The 12,240-nt window shown below is 54.8% G+C and overlaps 1 protein-coding gene across 1 annotated transcript in view; it reads right to left on the bottom strand.

Moving 5' to 3' along the window:
- Positions 1-3,252: 3,252 nt before the first annotated feature.
- The window catches only part of LOC114485017 (inositol-tetrakisphosphate 1-kinase-like), a 70,171-nt gene continuing 61,183 nt past the window's right edge, over positions 3,253-12,240 (bottom strand). Inside the window, exons 3-4 of the mRNA XM_028485191.1 lie at positions 4,463-4,580; positions 3,253-3,311 (exon numbers count right to left, since the gene is read on the bottom strand). Of these exons, the coding sequence (XP_028340992.1) occupies positions 3,292-3,311; positions 4,463-4,580 (138 nt within the window). The 3' untranslated portion in view covers positions 3,253-3,291. The remainder of the gene's footprint in view (positions 3,312-4,462; positions 4,581-12,240) is intronic.

Raw genomic sequence — 12,240 nt, 5'->3', positions numbered from 1 at the left:
CGACCACACACCCCCACCCCGAGGCGGCTGCTCTGCGGGGATCGTGTCTCCCAGGCTCTACGGAATGTCACTTTCTCTTTGCTTGGTGTCTAGATTACTCCATTTCAATCCAGCCTGCAAACGGCCTGCAAGATGAGCCCTGATTAAATTCCCATAAAACCACAGGCAGAGAGGCTCGATCGCGGTGTGCACCCCCCCTCCCCGGGGTGGCCCGGCGTCCAGATGGCCATCTGTCACCCCCAGAGCGCATGTGTGGGAGCTGCCGGGGCAGCCACACCTCATCAGCAGCCGTCTCGGAAGGGCTTCTGAGCCCTTTGCCTTGTGGCCTGAGACCCTCCACCCCCTGCTGCCCCCAGGGCCAAGGACACAAACCCACAATCTCCAATCACAGCCCAGCTTTCTCGGCCATCGCTCTGGCCAGTTCAGGAGCCGGCTAGAGCCTTGCCCAGGATCACTTGGCCTAGGGCGGCAGAGCCAGGCCTCGGTCTCGGGGCTTCCACCTCAAAACCCCGGCCCTAGGCGGCAAAGCAGGTGCCCACGAGAGAAGAGGCCTGCAGATGCGTGTCCAGCAATCTTGGCTGGTGACGCAGCCCCCCGCTCCCCGCAAGCCACCGGCAGCAGGCGGTGTTCAACTTCTGGGAGGCTCCTGTACTTGGTTTGAATTGGATCCAGGTTCAGCGCCGTCTCTGCCTCTGGCTAAAGGGTGTGGGTGCAGCCCCGCCCAGAAGCAATCACCTGTTAGCGAAACCTGTGGCCCAGGCACTCTGGGGTGGGTCACTCCGTCAGCCTACTGACCTCATGTTGTACGAGCTGTGATGTGCAAGGATCGTGCTGCTGAGGCCACCCACCCTGGCCAGCTGGAAGGGGAAAGGTCATTCCAAGAGCCAGTCACCCACGGATGCCGCAGGCAGGAACCCACTCCCCGGAGGGGAAGGCGGACAGCTAGGTGTGCCCCAAACTCATCCTCCCCGTTCTGCCATGGTGACGGAGCTCCCAAATGTTAGCTGGCCACGTGGTTGCCCAGAATAAAGACCACTCTCCCCGATTCCCTTGCGGCTCAGTTTGTAACTCGGTTCTGACCACTGAGGTATGAGAGAGCATCACTGTAGCTTCCAGAATTTTTCCTTAAAAGATACCCAGGGCTGTTTCCCTTTGCTTCCTTTTTCTTAGTCCCCTCTCCATCCTAACGTCTAGACTGTAGATGTGGTGGTTGGGGTTTCAGCACCACCTTGGACCAGGAGGGCCACACCAGAAGAACGAGCTGGGGGAAGCCTAGGTCCCCGCTATCACTCGCCAGCACCGGCCAGCCTTCCTCTGGGCTTTTAAGTGAGAGAGAAATGAAGTCCATCTCATTTAATCCACCCTCCAGGTCTCTGCTAGGGCAGCAACTTCGTCAGCGGGTTTCAGACTGACACGTCTGCAGCCGGAAGGACCCTGCCTCCCCTCCAGGCTCTGAATTAGGAAAAGATAGGCTCTGGGAGCGTGGAACTGAGATGGCGCCAACCACACGGAGCCGCCCAGGTCCTCAGACAGGTGAGGCTGGGAGCTCCGGGCAGCAGGCCTCACCTGTCCCCCACAGCTGATGCTCTGTACAGCGATGGATGGCCTGAGCGTGGACCCTCGGTCCAAGGGCTCTGCCTCTTAGCCCCGGGAGACCCACCCCACGTGTCACAGCCCACCAGCCCACCCCCAGTGCAGAGCAGGGAGCCCTGTCACCTCCCTGCGGCAGCCTCACCCGCTGCCCTGTCTTCTGTGCAGCCACCAAGGCTCTCTGAGGACAGGAAGAGCCACGCTGGCACAGAGGGTGGTGACAACTCCAGGAGTTTCTGCCAAGCCCCTTCTCCCAACACAAAAGCGGTGTCACCTGGACTGCTGTACTTGAGGAACTGAAAGGGTAATTACGGCCCTTTACAGCAGGCCTAACAGGGCTGCGAGCCTCCAGGAATCGCAGGAGTGCGGCAGGGGTGCGCCAGGGATGCGCTTCCCAGAGCAGCTTCTCTGCATCTGCGCCAGGAGCGGCGTCGCCTCTGGGAGGATGGGAGGTGGCAGCCGGCAGTGATTCCGCATGTCCCGCCCCGGGTGGGCAGGAAAAGGCTCCAGGAAGTCCCAGCCTCTGCCTGCCGTCCTGGAAGAATACCAGCCCTGCTCGGCGTGCACGATAAGGAAAAGCCAGGGTGCAGTGGTCACGGCCCACCCACACAATTCCTGCTGGCCCCGGACCAAGCCGGTCTTGAGAGTTTGGTCAACAAGTTCTCACGGGGCCCCCTAGCAGGCAGCCCCTGAGCTGACCCCACCTGGGCTGCAGCTGAGTGGGGTCTGTGTGTGTCCCCGCTGGCGGCCAGTCACCAGCCCCTCACACCTGTGGCTGGGGGGAGGTCACCCTCACTACAGTAACGACCATCAAAATCGACCTCTAGGCCGCGTCTGCACCGCCTGTCTAAAATGTATTCTCACCTCCTCACTCACCAGCTCCCATACCTTCAAAGGCTGCTCTCGAATGGAGTTCCCAACTGCCCAAGGTGTTCCAAGTTTCCCCTCTGACCGAGGGTCTGCAAGTCCGCACAAGCACCCCACTTCAGCTCCCTGCCTGCTTCGCTCACACCCCTGCCCTGTCTGGGAGGCTTTCGCCCCCTCAGTACTCACCCCCCAGGGACAACCCTGCTTCCCGTGCGCCCTGCAGTCCAGCCCGCTGAACACGCATGCTCACACTCGAGGCCTGGGCTCACCCTTGACCCCAGCCCTGATTCTTTACCCATGAAAATGGAGACAGACTCCAAGATCCAATCCAGATGCCTCAGCGCTTTCCAGTGTAACAGGAGCGGGAACAGTGGCTCCCATTCCTGGGTGACCCCATACTGTCATCTCCTGTCCCTTCGCAAATAGTTGGCATCTAACACACACACTTCCTGGGAAGAGGTGGATTTCCTTTCCAGAACCAACGTTCAGCCAAAACATCACTATAGATCTTCCTTCTCATCTGGGGGTTCTGGTTCAACGCAGGGAAGGAACGCAAAGGGAACGGAAGGTGACACGGTCACTGACCACTCCAGACCCAAGGATGGGAGGATGCTAGCATGTTGAAAAACCCTGCCTGCTTTGGGGCCCCACAGGATGCCATGTCCATGTTGTCTCCTGGTGACGGCCAGGCACCCGGGGCAAAATGCCTCAAGACCTCTTCCAGGACAGCCAGGCCCACCAGCCAGCTCTTGCACAGAGCAGGTTCCCTAGAGAACCAAGCACTCACCAATTCTCCTGACCAGGGTCCATGACTGCATCCATGCCAGGTGCTTGCTAGATCCAGGGCCCTCTGACTATGGACAGGAAAGTGAAGCTTAGGGGTTAGGAGCTGGGGAGCCCGAGTCAGAAAGACGTGGCTCGATTCTAGCTCTGCAGCTCACAGGCTTGTGTGATGTTGGCACACCTGTGAACCTCTCAGAGCCCCCTCTGCAAGACAGAGAGGATGGATGAGCTGGCCCACCTTTGTAAGCACCAGAAGAGAGAATGTAAGAAGAAGGCTTAGCCCAGGGCTGGGCATACAGCATGTACCCAATAAATCCTGCTCTTATGATTCCCATGCTGGTCCTGTGAGCCAAAGCACCCACTGGTGAACCATCACGTGAACAACACCTGGGGCCAAGTCACCATCCAGGTCAGGGTTCAAGGCAGCCCCTTTAGGTCACACACATGTGGCCTGGATGGCAGGAACAAGGGCTGCCTCTCCTGCCTCTAAGATGGATTCTCACGCAGCCCCAAGGCCCAGGCAAAGCACTTTCTCTTAAAGTTAAACAAGAACTCTCATCAGGGCACGCCTGGACCAGGGGGGAGAACTAGGAGGTTACTGTTAACGTGAATCCTTCCAAAAAGCCCTTCTCACATAAACAAACACCTTGGAAAGGCAGTCTGACTTCTCTGGAGCTGCCCTGCCCTGGGACGTGGGGAGGATGAGTCCTCAGGGGCAGGGGCCCGCAGCTGGCAGGAGACGCTCCCGCAGCTGAGAGGGAGGCTCCCGCCTGCGAGAACAGCGCGTACCCCGCAAGGTCCAGCCACCACATTACATATCTCCATGTGTTTGATTAAAGGCCCTTCAACGTCTCCGTTGGTCTCTTTTGCCCGGTTACGTAACTCCACTTGCCCGCCTGCCTCTGAGCTAGTCTACACACACTTCTGCTCTCTAACCACTGTGTTATCTGGATACTTCCTCACCACTCGTGGGTTTAAGACAACAAAACTTGAAGTGGTTGGAGCCACTCTCCCAAAGAGAGCACCCTAGGGCTTCTACTTCCTAACTCTGCTGGTCACAGAGGGAGAAGGAAAGGCCTTCCCCAGAACGTATAGCTGCTTCCTGTGTCAAAGTGCTTAAAGAGACCGGACCCCCGTCGCTTCTCCCACCCCACGCAGATCACCACCTTGTGTCCACGAGGTGGGCCGACTGCCACGGATGCTGAGCCACTCACGTCCGTACCTTTCATGTAGGCCTCGATCTTCCGGATGAGCTCATAGGACTTGGACCGGTCAAGCAGGGTTCTGATGGCGGGAAGGGGGTCCAGGACGATGGTCTCAGGGTGGGCATCAATGTATTCCTGAGGGGAAAAAACACTCCTTCCGGTTAGAGAGGGAAGACTGATGCTGAAACGAGGGTGACGAGCAAGATTTCATCCCGCGTGCCAGCCCCACATCCATCTCTCTGTCCTCCATCCCCCCACCAGCCCTGACTTCTGGTTGAGGCAACACCGGGTCTCAGGAAACTGCCTCCACCCACTCAGCCCCACTGGGATCACATGACTTTGGTCAGACCAATCAGCATGTTCCACCTCCTGGGGCTGCTGGCTCAGGAGAGGACATGTGACCCGAGTCCATTCAATCAGAGGCAGGCTCGGCGCTGTCATTGGAAATGCTGGGACAGGAGCACTCTCCCTCCCTGAGGACAAGAGGAAGCTGGGAGACGGGGCAGCTGGGAGCAGTCATCCTGGGATCTGAAGGAGAGAGAGCTGATGGAGCCCAATCTGAGAAAACAGAGCCGAGAAAAGGGGAACAGCTCGGTTCTGGTCAGCTTGTTCAACTCCTGGATAAAGCCTCACCTGAAACCCGATCTGCGCCACAGGTGGATTATGCTCAACGAGTGGCCAGCACCCTGCACTGATAAGGGTTCTGAGGCAGGGCTGGGGAGAGTGGGATGCCAGGATTCTGTAGGTCTGTGGGAAGGTGATGAGACACTCACCATGGGGCAGCCACCCGGCCCGAAGTGCTCACTCCAGTAAGTGCTTATTAATACCCATTAGCTTCATGGTAGACCATGGAAATGCAAGCAGAACTATGATAAGATTAGTCTTTAAGGAAGTTACAGTCTTCTTGGGGAAATAACATTAAGGCACACGAGGAACAAGAAACCATTATTTGCAATGTAATTCAACAGAAGACAGAGCAAGATGTGTCCAGGAAAAGAACTCAGGGATCTTGGGCCGCCATGACACACCTCTGTGACTCCAAGAGCTCCAAGTCACAACAGGGGGCTAGAGCAGCTTGTCAGGAAGACAAAGTAAGCGAGAACCCCTCTGGCTCTAAAACTCCATGATTCTATGGACACAAATGGGGGATGCTGGAGTAACAGGAGAGGGGCTCAGAGACAAGGCTGGGTGTAAGGAAGGCCATTCACTAGCTGCTGTTGTTACTGTGGGTTGAACTGTGCACACCCACCCCCGGATCTGTTCAAGTCCTAACCCCCGGTCCCTGTGAACGTGACCTTATTCGGAAATGTCTTTACAGATGGAATCGAGTTAACACGCGGTTATAGGGGATTAGGATGGACCCTCATCCACTGACTGTTGTCTTCAAGACGAGGAAAATTTGGACACAGAGACACACAGGGAGAAGGCTGTGTGAAGATAAAGACAGTGACGGAGCTCAGCTACAAGGCAAGGATGGCCAAGGACCACCGGCCACCAGCAGATTCCCCCTCAGTCTCCAGAAGGAACCAATCCTGCAGACACCTTGATTTTAGACTTCCAGCCTCCTGAACTGTGAGAGAATGAATGTCTGTTGTTTTAGGCCACTTAGTTTGTGGTACTTTGTTACGGGAGCCCCAGGGAATAAATACACCAGCTTAATTCACCCCTCCCCGCCCATTCCACAAGATCTGTCTGTGAGGTCAGCAGAGGCCAGGAGGAAAAGCCATAATGCTTCTCTTCTAGTAAACCTTATCAGAAAAAAGAACGCTCCATTTGGGATTTTTTTTTTCCCCTGGTGAACCTATTTTGGTTCCTAGCAATCATTTTTAAGAGCTCTCAACTCAAAAGCCAGAGATTCATATCTACCTCTCTGAAATCTGTTCACGCCTTGTGTTTCATACCAAAGTAGCTGGTTATGAGCTCATTGGTGTCTTTTTCTCTGGATGTTTAAAAGAAGTCTCCGTCCCTGAGGGGTGGCCAGTGCACGCATCTGGGGAGGCCTTCTTCCCGTCCTCACACCTGTGAACTCCACAGGGCCTACATGCTCTCGCCGCAGGAGGTCCTCTCCCAGCACGTGCATCTGCGGACCCAAATGCAGAACAGAAGCTGCCTTCGCGACTTCCTCCTCCTCCTGAGAGCCTAGCCCGCTGCCCTGCTCATACAGAACAAGCAGGCAGCTGATGCAGGAGGGCCCACGTCTGGCACCCCCAGGGGACGTGGGAACGAGGTGGGAGATGTCTGTAAGGAAGGTCTATCCAAGGATATACCTTGGATAGGTTCTCTCTCCTACAGCTTCACTTCGGGGTACCGAACCTCTCTGCTGCGGGCTCCCCAGAGGCAACTCTCCCCATCGGCACCGTTCCTTTACCGGAGCTTGTTCCTTTGAACCAGATCTACGCTGCCACAAGAGCATGTCATTCGTGAGACACCAAGATCGACATATACGACCGAAATCATGTAAATGTCCTCATGTTAAAAGGTCATCCACTCAACCAACTTCACAGCATCCACAGCGCTCAGGGCATTGTGCAGGGTGCAAACAACACTGGACGAATGACAGCCTTCTAGGTTTTCCCCTACCGGATCTGGCCAATGAGTGCACGTTCTGGGCTATGAATGAAAGCACTGCAATGCCCTCACCAACCCCTGCCAGGAAGCAGTGCAGTACAGAGGGAAGAGCAAGGGACTGAGAGTCCAGAAACCCAGTCTCCCGCTGTGATCACCTTCCACTGTCACCTTGGGCGAGCCATGTGGTTTCTCTCGTCTCGGTTTCCTTGTCTGTAAGTTGCGAGTGTAAGTTGGAGAAACCTAGGAGCAGTGTTTAGGAGGCACACCTCAAGACCGCACACGGGGCTGTTCTAGAACGGGACGGGCAGCCACTGGTAGAGGCATTACAGGAAATGGCAGGGACACACACAAGCTCACTGCTGTCCTTCAAAAGGAAGGCAACATCAGAGACGTTGCTTCGACGGGCTGGCCCAATTCTCCCCCAACCACCGAGGTCCAGTACCATGACCCGCCCTCAAATGTCCCCACCGCAGTGCCGAGAAGGATGTCCACGTGGTTGCCAGCTAACACAAAGCTGGTTCTGGTTCCACTTTTGTGCATTAGGGCAGCGGCCTTTATAGAGAGAACTCAGACTCATTAAGACGTGAACTGAAGCCAAAGAAGCTAGAAGAAGCCAAAGGGGGGAAGATGTGACAAGCAGGCACCAACAAGCTTTTGACCCAGGATGAAAGCATCAGAATTAACAGAAGAATTACTCCTAAACACGATCTCTTCTGGGACAAGGACAGAGAGGGCAAAGAAAGAGTTTTTCCAATCACCCCATTATCCGCAAGCGGATTTTCTTCCAAGCCTTTCGGTTTATCTATTGTATCGCAGGCTTCATGCGTTTTTCACAGATCTCTTAGAATTACCAAACAAATTGCTGGAGGGTGAGCGCCCTGTTACCGTTTTATCACTCGGAGGAAGAAAGGCCCAAACCGTCTCCATGGCAAATGGTAAACACATGTTCTGTTAGACAGCCTGCCTGGAAACACCTAGAAAGGGATCCTGGAAGTTAACAAGGAAGAGTCTGGCTTTAAGCAGCTAAAGCAAAAGGGAGACGCAGAGATATGTAGCTCGGGGTCAACAGGGCCGGGAAGAAGTCTAGAGAACACTGACAAGGGGCGCAGATGGGCCAGATGCCCCCGCCTGGGGGGGCCATGGGGTGATGGCGCCAAGAGGGAGAGGGGCACGGGGCCCCCTGCTGGGCTGGGGAGGAGCGGGCAGGGGTCAAGTTTTCCCCACTGAGAATCTGAGCCGAACGAGAGCTGAAGCGAGATGAACGCGAGAGATACCATTTCCTCTGCAGTTCCATCTATGGCCAGGAAAGGAGCAGGAGTGGGACGCAAGGATGTGCCCTCAGCTAATGGAAAATGCAGGTGGGAGTCCCAAGTTCAACTCCTGCCTCTGCTACCTTATGTCTGGGAAGAAGAAACTGGAACTAATCTCTGACATTCCATTTTCTGTGTGTAAACGTACATTTTGAATAAAACCTATCTCAGGGAGCTGCCATGGACAACGAGGCGATGACAATGACAGATATGAAAAGAGTTGGCAGGGGGAGTTCCCTGGTGGTCTAATGGCTAGGACTCAGCTCCCTCACTGCCGTGGCCCAGGTTCAATCCCTGCTTGGGGAACTGAGACCCTGAAAGCTGCACGGTGCAGCCAAAATAAATGTTTAAAAAAGAGAGAAAGAAAAAAAAAAAAAGAGTTGGTAGATAACAAAAGCAAAAAGGATTCTCATGGTTCTGCAGCACATGGACTCTTAGGGCCCAACCCGACCTAAGATCTCTGAGCCCGCTGTACCCTGCCCTCCTGGCAGACAGCGGGGCGGGCCACCTCTGCACTTGGGGTGAGCAACCAGAGCATGACACGAGCCCCGGCCCAGGGCAGCCGAGGCTGCAGCGAGCAACCCTCTGGAGACAGCTCAGGTCCTGACAGAGCCCAGCTGCAGTTGGCCAGCCCGCTCCTCACAGGGAAGCAGGAAAGGCACCCAGTATCCACCCCCTGGATCCTCAGGAGGTAACAGGGCTCTGGCCCACTCCCCCAAAACACCGCAGGTCTCTTTCTAGGAAGTGGTAGCACAGGGAACTATATTCAATATCCTGTGATAGACCATAATGGAAAAGAATACTAAAGAATGTATATATATGTGCAACCGAATCACTTTGCTGTACAGCAGAGATCAACACAACATTGTAAATCAACTTATACTTCAATTAAGAAAAAAGTGGGGACTCACTTTTCAGAGGTGTGTACTAAAACAATTTACAGATTAAATATGATGTCTAGCATCCGCTTCACAATAACCGGGCACAGGGAAAGAAGCAGGTGAGGCACAGGTGAAAGCACAGCGGCCACAAGCCGCTGACTCGCGAAGCTGGGTGATGTACGGGCGAGTGCATTGCAGCGCCCTCTCAAGCATTTTTAAATTTTCCAAAACAAAAAGTTCGGGGGGAAATGGAGGGAGTGGGGAAAGTAACGAGGTCCTCCCTTTCTTCAACTCCCTGCCCCCACAAATGTGCCAGCAATGAGTTCGAACAGCAACACTATCTTTCAGGAAGGAGCAGGAGGCCGCCACCCGGATGGGAAACACAATGCGAGATTACTCATGGTAAAGATGATAATAAATAATCATAAGTGATAATAATTTAGAATAACAGCAGCTACCATTTACCCAGGACTGGCTACATGCACGCCACTGGGTAAAGCGGTTTGCAAGTACTATTTCTTTTAACATAAAAATCCTATGAGGTAAGAGCTAACACTATAAATCTCTTAGAAGAACACATTGGTGTAAATCTTTGTGACCTTGGGTTAGACAAGGGTTTCTTAGGTATGATACCAAAAGTACAAGCAAGAAAAAATAGATAAACCGGACCTCATCAACAGCAGGAGCTTATGTGGGTCCAGGATGCCACCTGCCTTGGACCTGGTGCTCTGGAGTGAGGGAGTGCCCGGGCACAGCCTCACCTCATCACGCTCGGGACCCCGCAGCTGGAAGGCTGCCTGCTGGGCCGTGTGCCCCTGAGAGCCCAGCCGGGCACAGCCTAGCCTCTCAGCCCGACGGCAGGACTGGGAATTCAGGTTCGATGGACGGCTCTGGAAATCCACGCCTCTGGGGGAAGGCGAGCTAGGACGGAGGAAGGGCCACCACACAGAGGGCTGGGAGCCCCGTCTCCTCTCTGGGCCTCAGCTTCCTCTTCTGCCAAGTGAAGGCCAATGCTGGGAAGAGGTCACACGCGTAGGAAGGAGCTGGAGGCCGCCAGACCCGCGTAAATTCCTGCTTTCCCCACTTGCTGTGTGGGGCCTCTGTAAGCCTCAGTGCTCATCTGTCCACAACTCAGCAGGGCAGGTCTAGAATAGGAAACCGAACAGAGGACCGAAGAAGCCTGGGGCCAGCGGTGGGAGGAGAATGGAGAGGCTGGGAGCTGCCTGGACCTCCCACGAAGGAGAAGAGTCTCCTACCGGGTCTCTGGGTGGCCGGCTGTTTGAAAGATGGCTTAGTGGGTTCACATCCAGCAGGCGCTTATGCAAGCCCCACAGTGGGAGCGAGCCTGATGCCCTGCTCTTGGGGTGCCGTCAACCTCCGGCGAAGGCAGGGCAGGGAACAGCACGGCAAATGCTAACAAGGAGCATGTGCAGGGCTGGGTGAGCTAAGCACCGGCTCCCCGCCAAGCATTCTGCACGTTGACCTGCAGCCTGGAGGGAGAATTTCACAAAAATCCTGCCGGCCAGGACCTGTGGCGGGGGGGTGGGGGTGGGGGTGGGGACCAGGCTGGAAGCCATTCATGGAATAGGGAATTGACAGCACCCGGTTTGTTGGAGAAAGTCCATCTCTTGGTTTGGTAACTGGCTTCCTTCGCTCCAGTGGCCCTGTTCCCCACCCCGGGAAGAGAATGTCACGGGGCAGGACAGGAGCTCTGCACTGGGAGTAGGAAGGGAGCCCACTGCCCAAGGCTGAGGAAGGAGAGGAAAAGGGCAGGGCAGAGCCAGGCAGGGCTGGGCTAGGCAGGGCTGGGCTGGGCTGGGCCGGGCTCAGGGGAGCGGCACTGCTCTACTGCTTCATCGGGTGCTCGGTACACGGTGTATCTGTGTGGAGCAAAAATTCATCGAGCTATTCACAATATGCACACTTTTCTCTGTGTATTAATATACTTCAATTTAAAAAAAAAAAAAAAAAAGGTGGGCGCGGAGAGAAAGCAAGCACTGGACTAAACAGCAAGGCCCTGGGTTGCAGTCCCTGCTCTGCAGTGTGGCCTGCCTTGTGCTTACCCGGTCCGGGACTCCAGCCTCCCATGTGGAGTGGATCAAAAGTGGAAAACGGGGCCCAATTCCACCATGACCACCTCCACGGCCCTGGGAGCCATCACCACCGATCACGGCGGCGATCACTTGGGAATTACAACCACCTTTTGTGCTAAATACCCCGATGGGACTTCAGAATCCTGATTATCACTTGGTTCTAGAAGTAGAGAAGCATCGGCACTCAAGACGAACCCCACACGCCACGCACAGAAGAAACTCTCCAAGAAGATTCCCAGAAGCCCACGAATCAGGGTGTTTCAGTTAACACTCAGCCACCAAACGCGCGCTGAGGAAGAACTCAAATGACTTCCTTGTAGCTGTTAAAAATTACTCGTGGGGGCTTTTACAGGAAAGGGGGTGACCTTGGGCTTACTCAGCATAATCTCACTCCTTCTGGCTCTTCCTGGGAGCATGGCCGCCACCCAAACCATTCAGCTGATGGCACAAAGGCTGGCCTTTTAACGAGCTCCTTCCACACCAAGTGGTAGGTGAAAGCCAGGAAGCTTCTAGCTCCTCAAGTCTTGACACCATGATGGAGGTCCTGGCAAGATGCTAGGATGTGTTACTATTATTGATAATTACAACAGTAATAATGAGAGCAGCTAACTTTTCCTAAACGCTCACCAAGTGCAGGACAATGTCCTACACCTTGCAGCAACTGACATTTTATTCCTCACAACAACCCTATATAGTAAGTCCTATTAGCAGCCCCGCTTGATAGACAGAGAAACTCAGGCTCAGAGAACCTCAGTACCTTGCCCAGGCTCCCCCAGCTAGGAGGTAGCCAAGATGGGACCTGAACCCACACCATTTGGCTCCAGAGCCCTCTAGTTTCTAGTCAATGAAACAGGCATAGCAAACCTGGGTAAAAGAAAAGCATCTCGGGCTTCCCTGGTGGCGCAGTGGTTGAGAATCCGCCTGCCGATGCAGGGGACACGGG

The sequence above is a fragment of the Physeter macrocephalus genome, unplaced genomic scaffold (assembly GCF_002837175.3).
Source record: "Physeter macrocephalus isolate SW-GA unplaced genomic scaffold, ASM283717v5 random_313, whole genome shotgun sequence".
In the NCBI taxonomy this organism is placed as follows: domain Eukaryota; kingdom Metazoa; phylum Chordata; class Mammalia; order Artiodactyla; family Physeteridae; genus Physeter; species Physeter macrocephalus.
The sequence above is the reverse complement of the archived record's forward strand: the minus strand, read 5'-3'. Positions and strand labels throughout refer to the sequence as shown.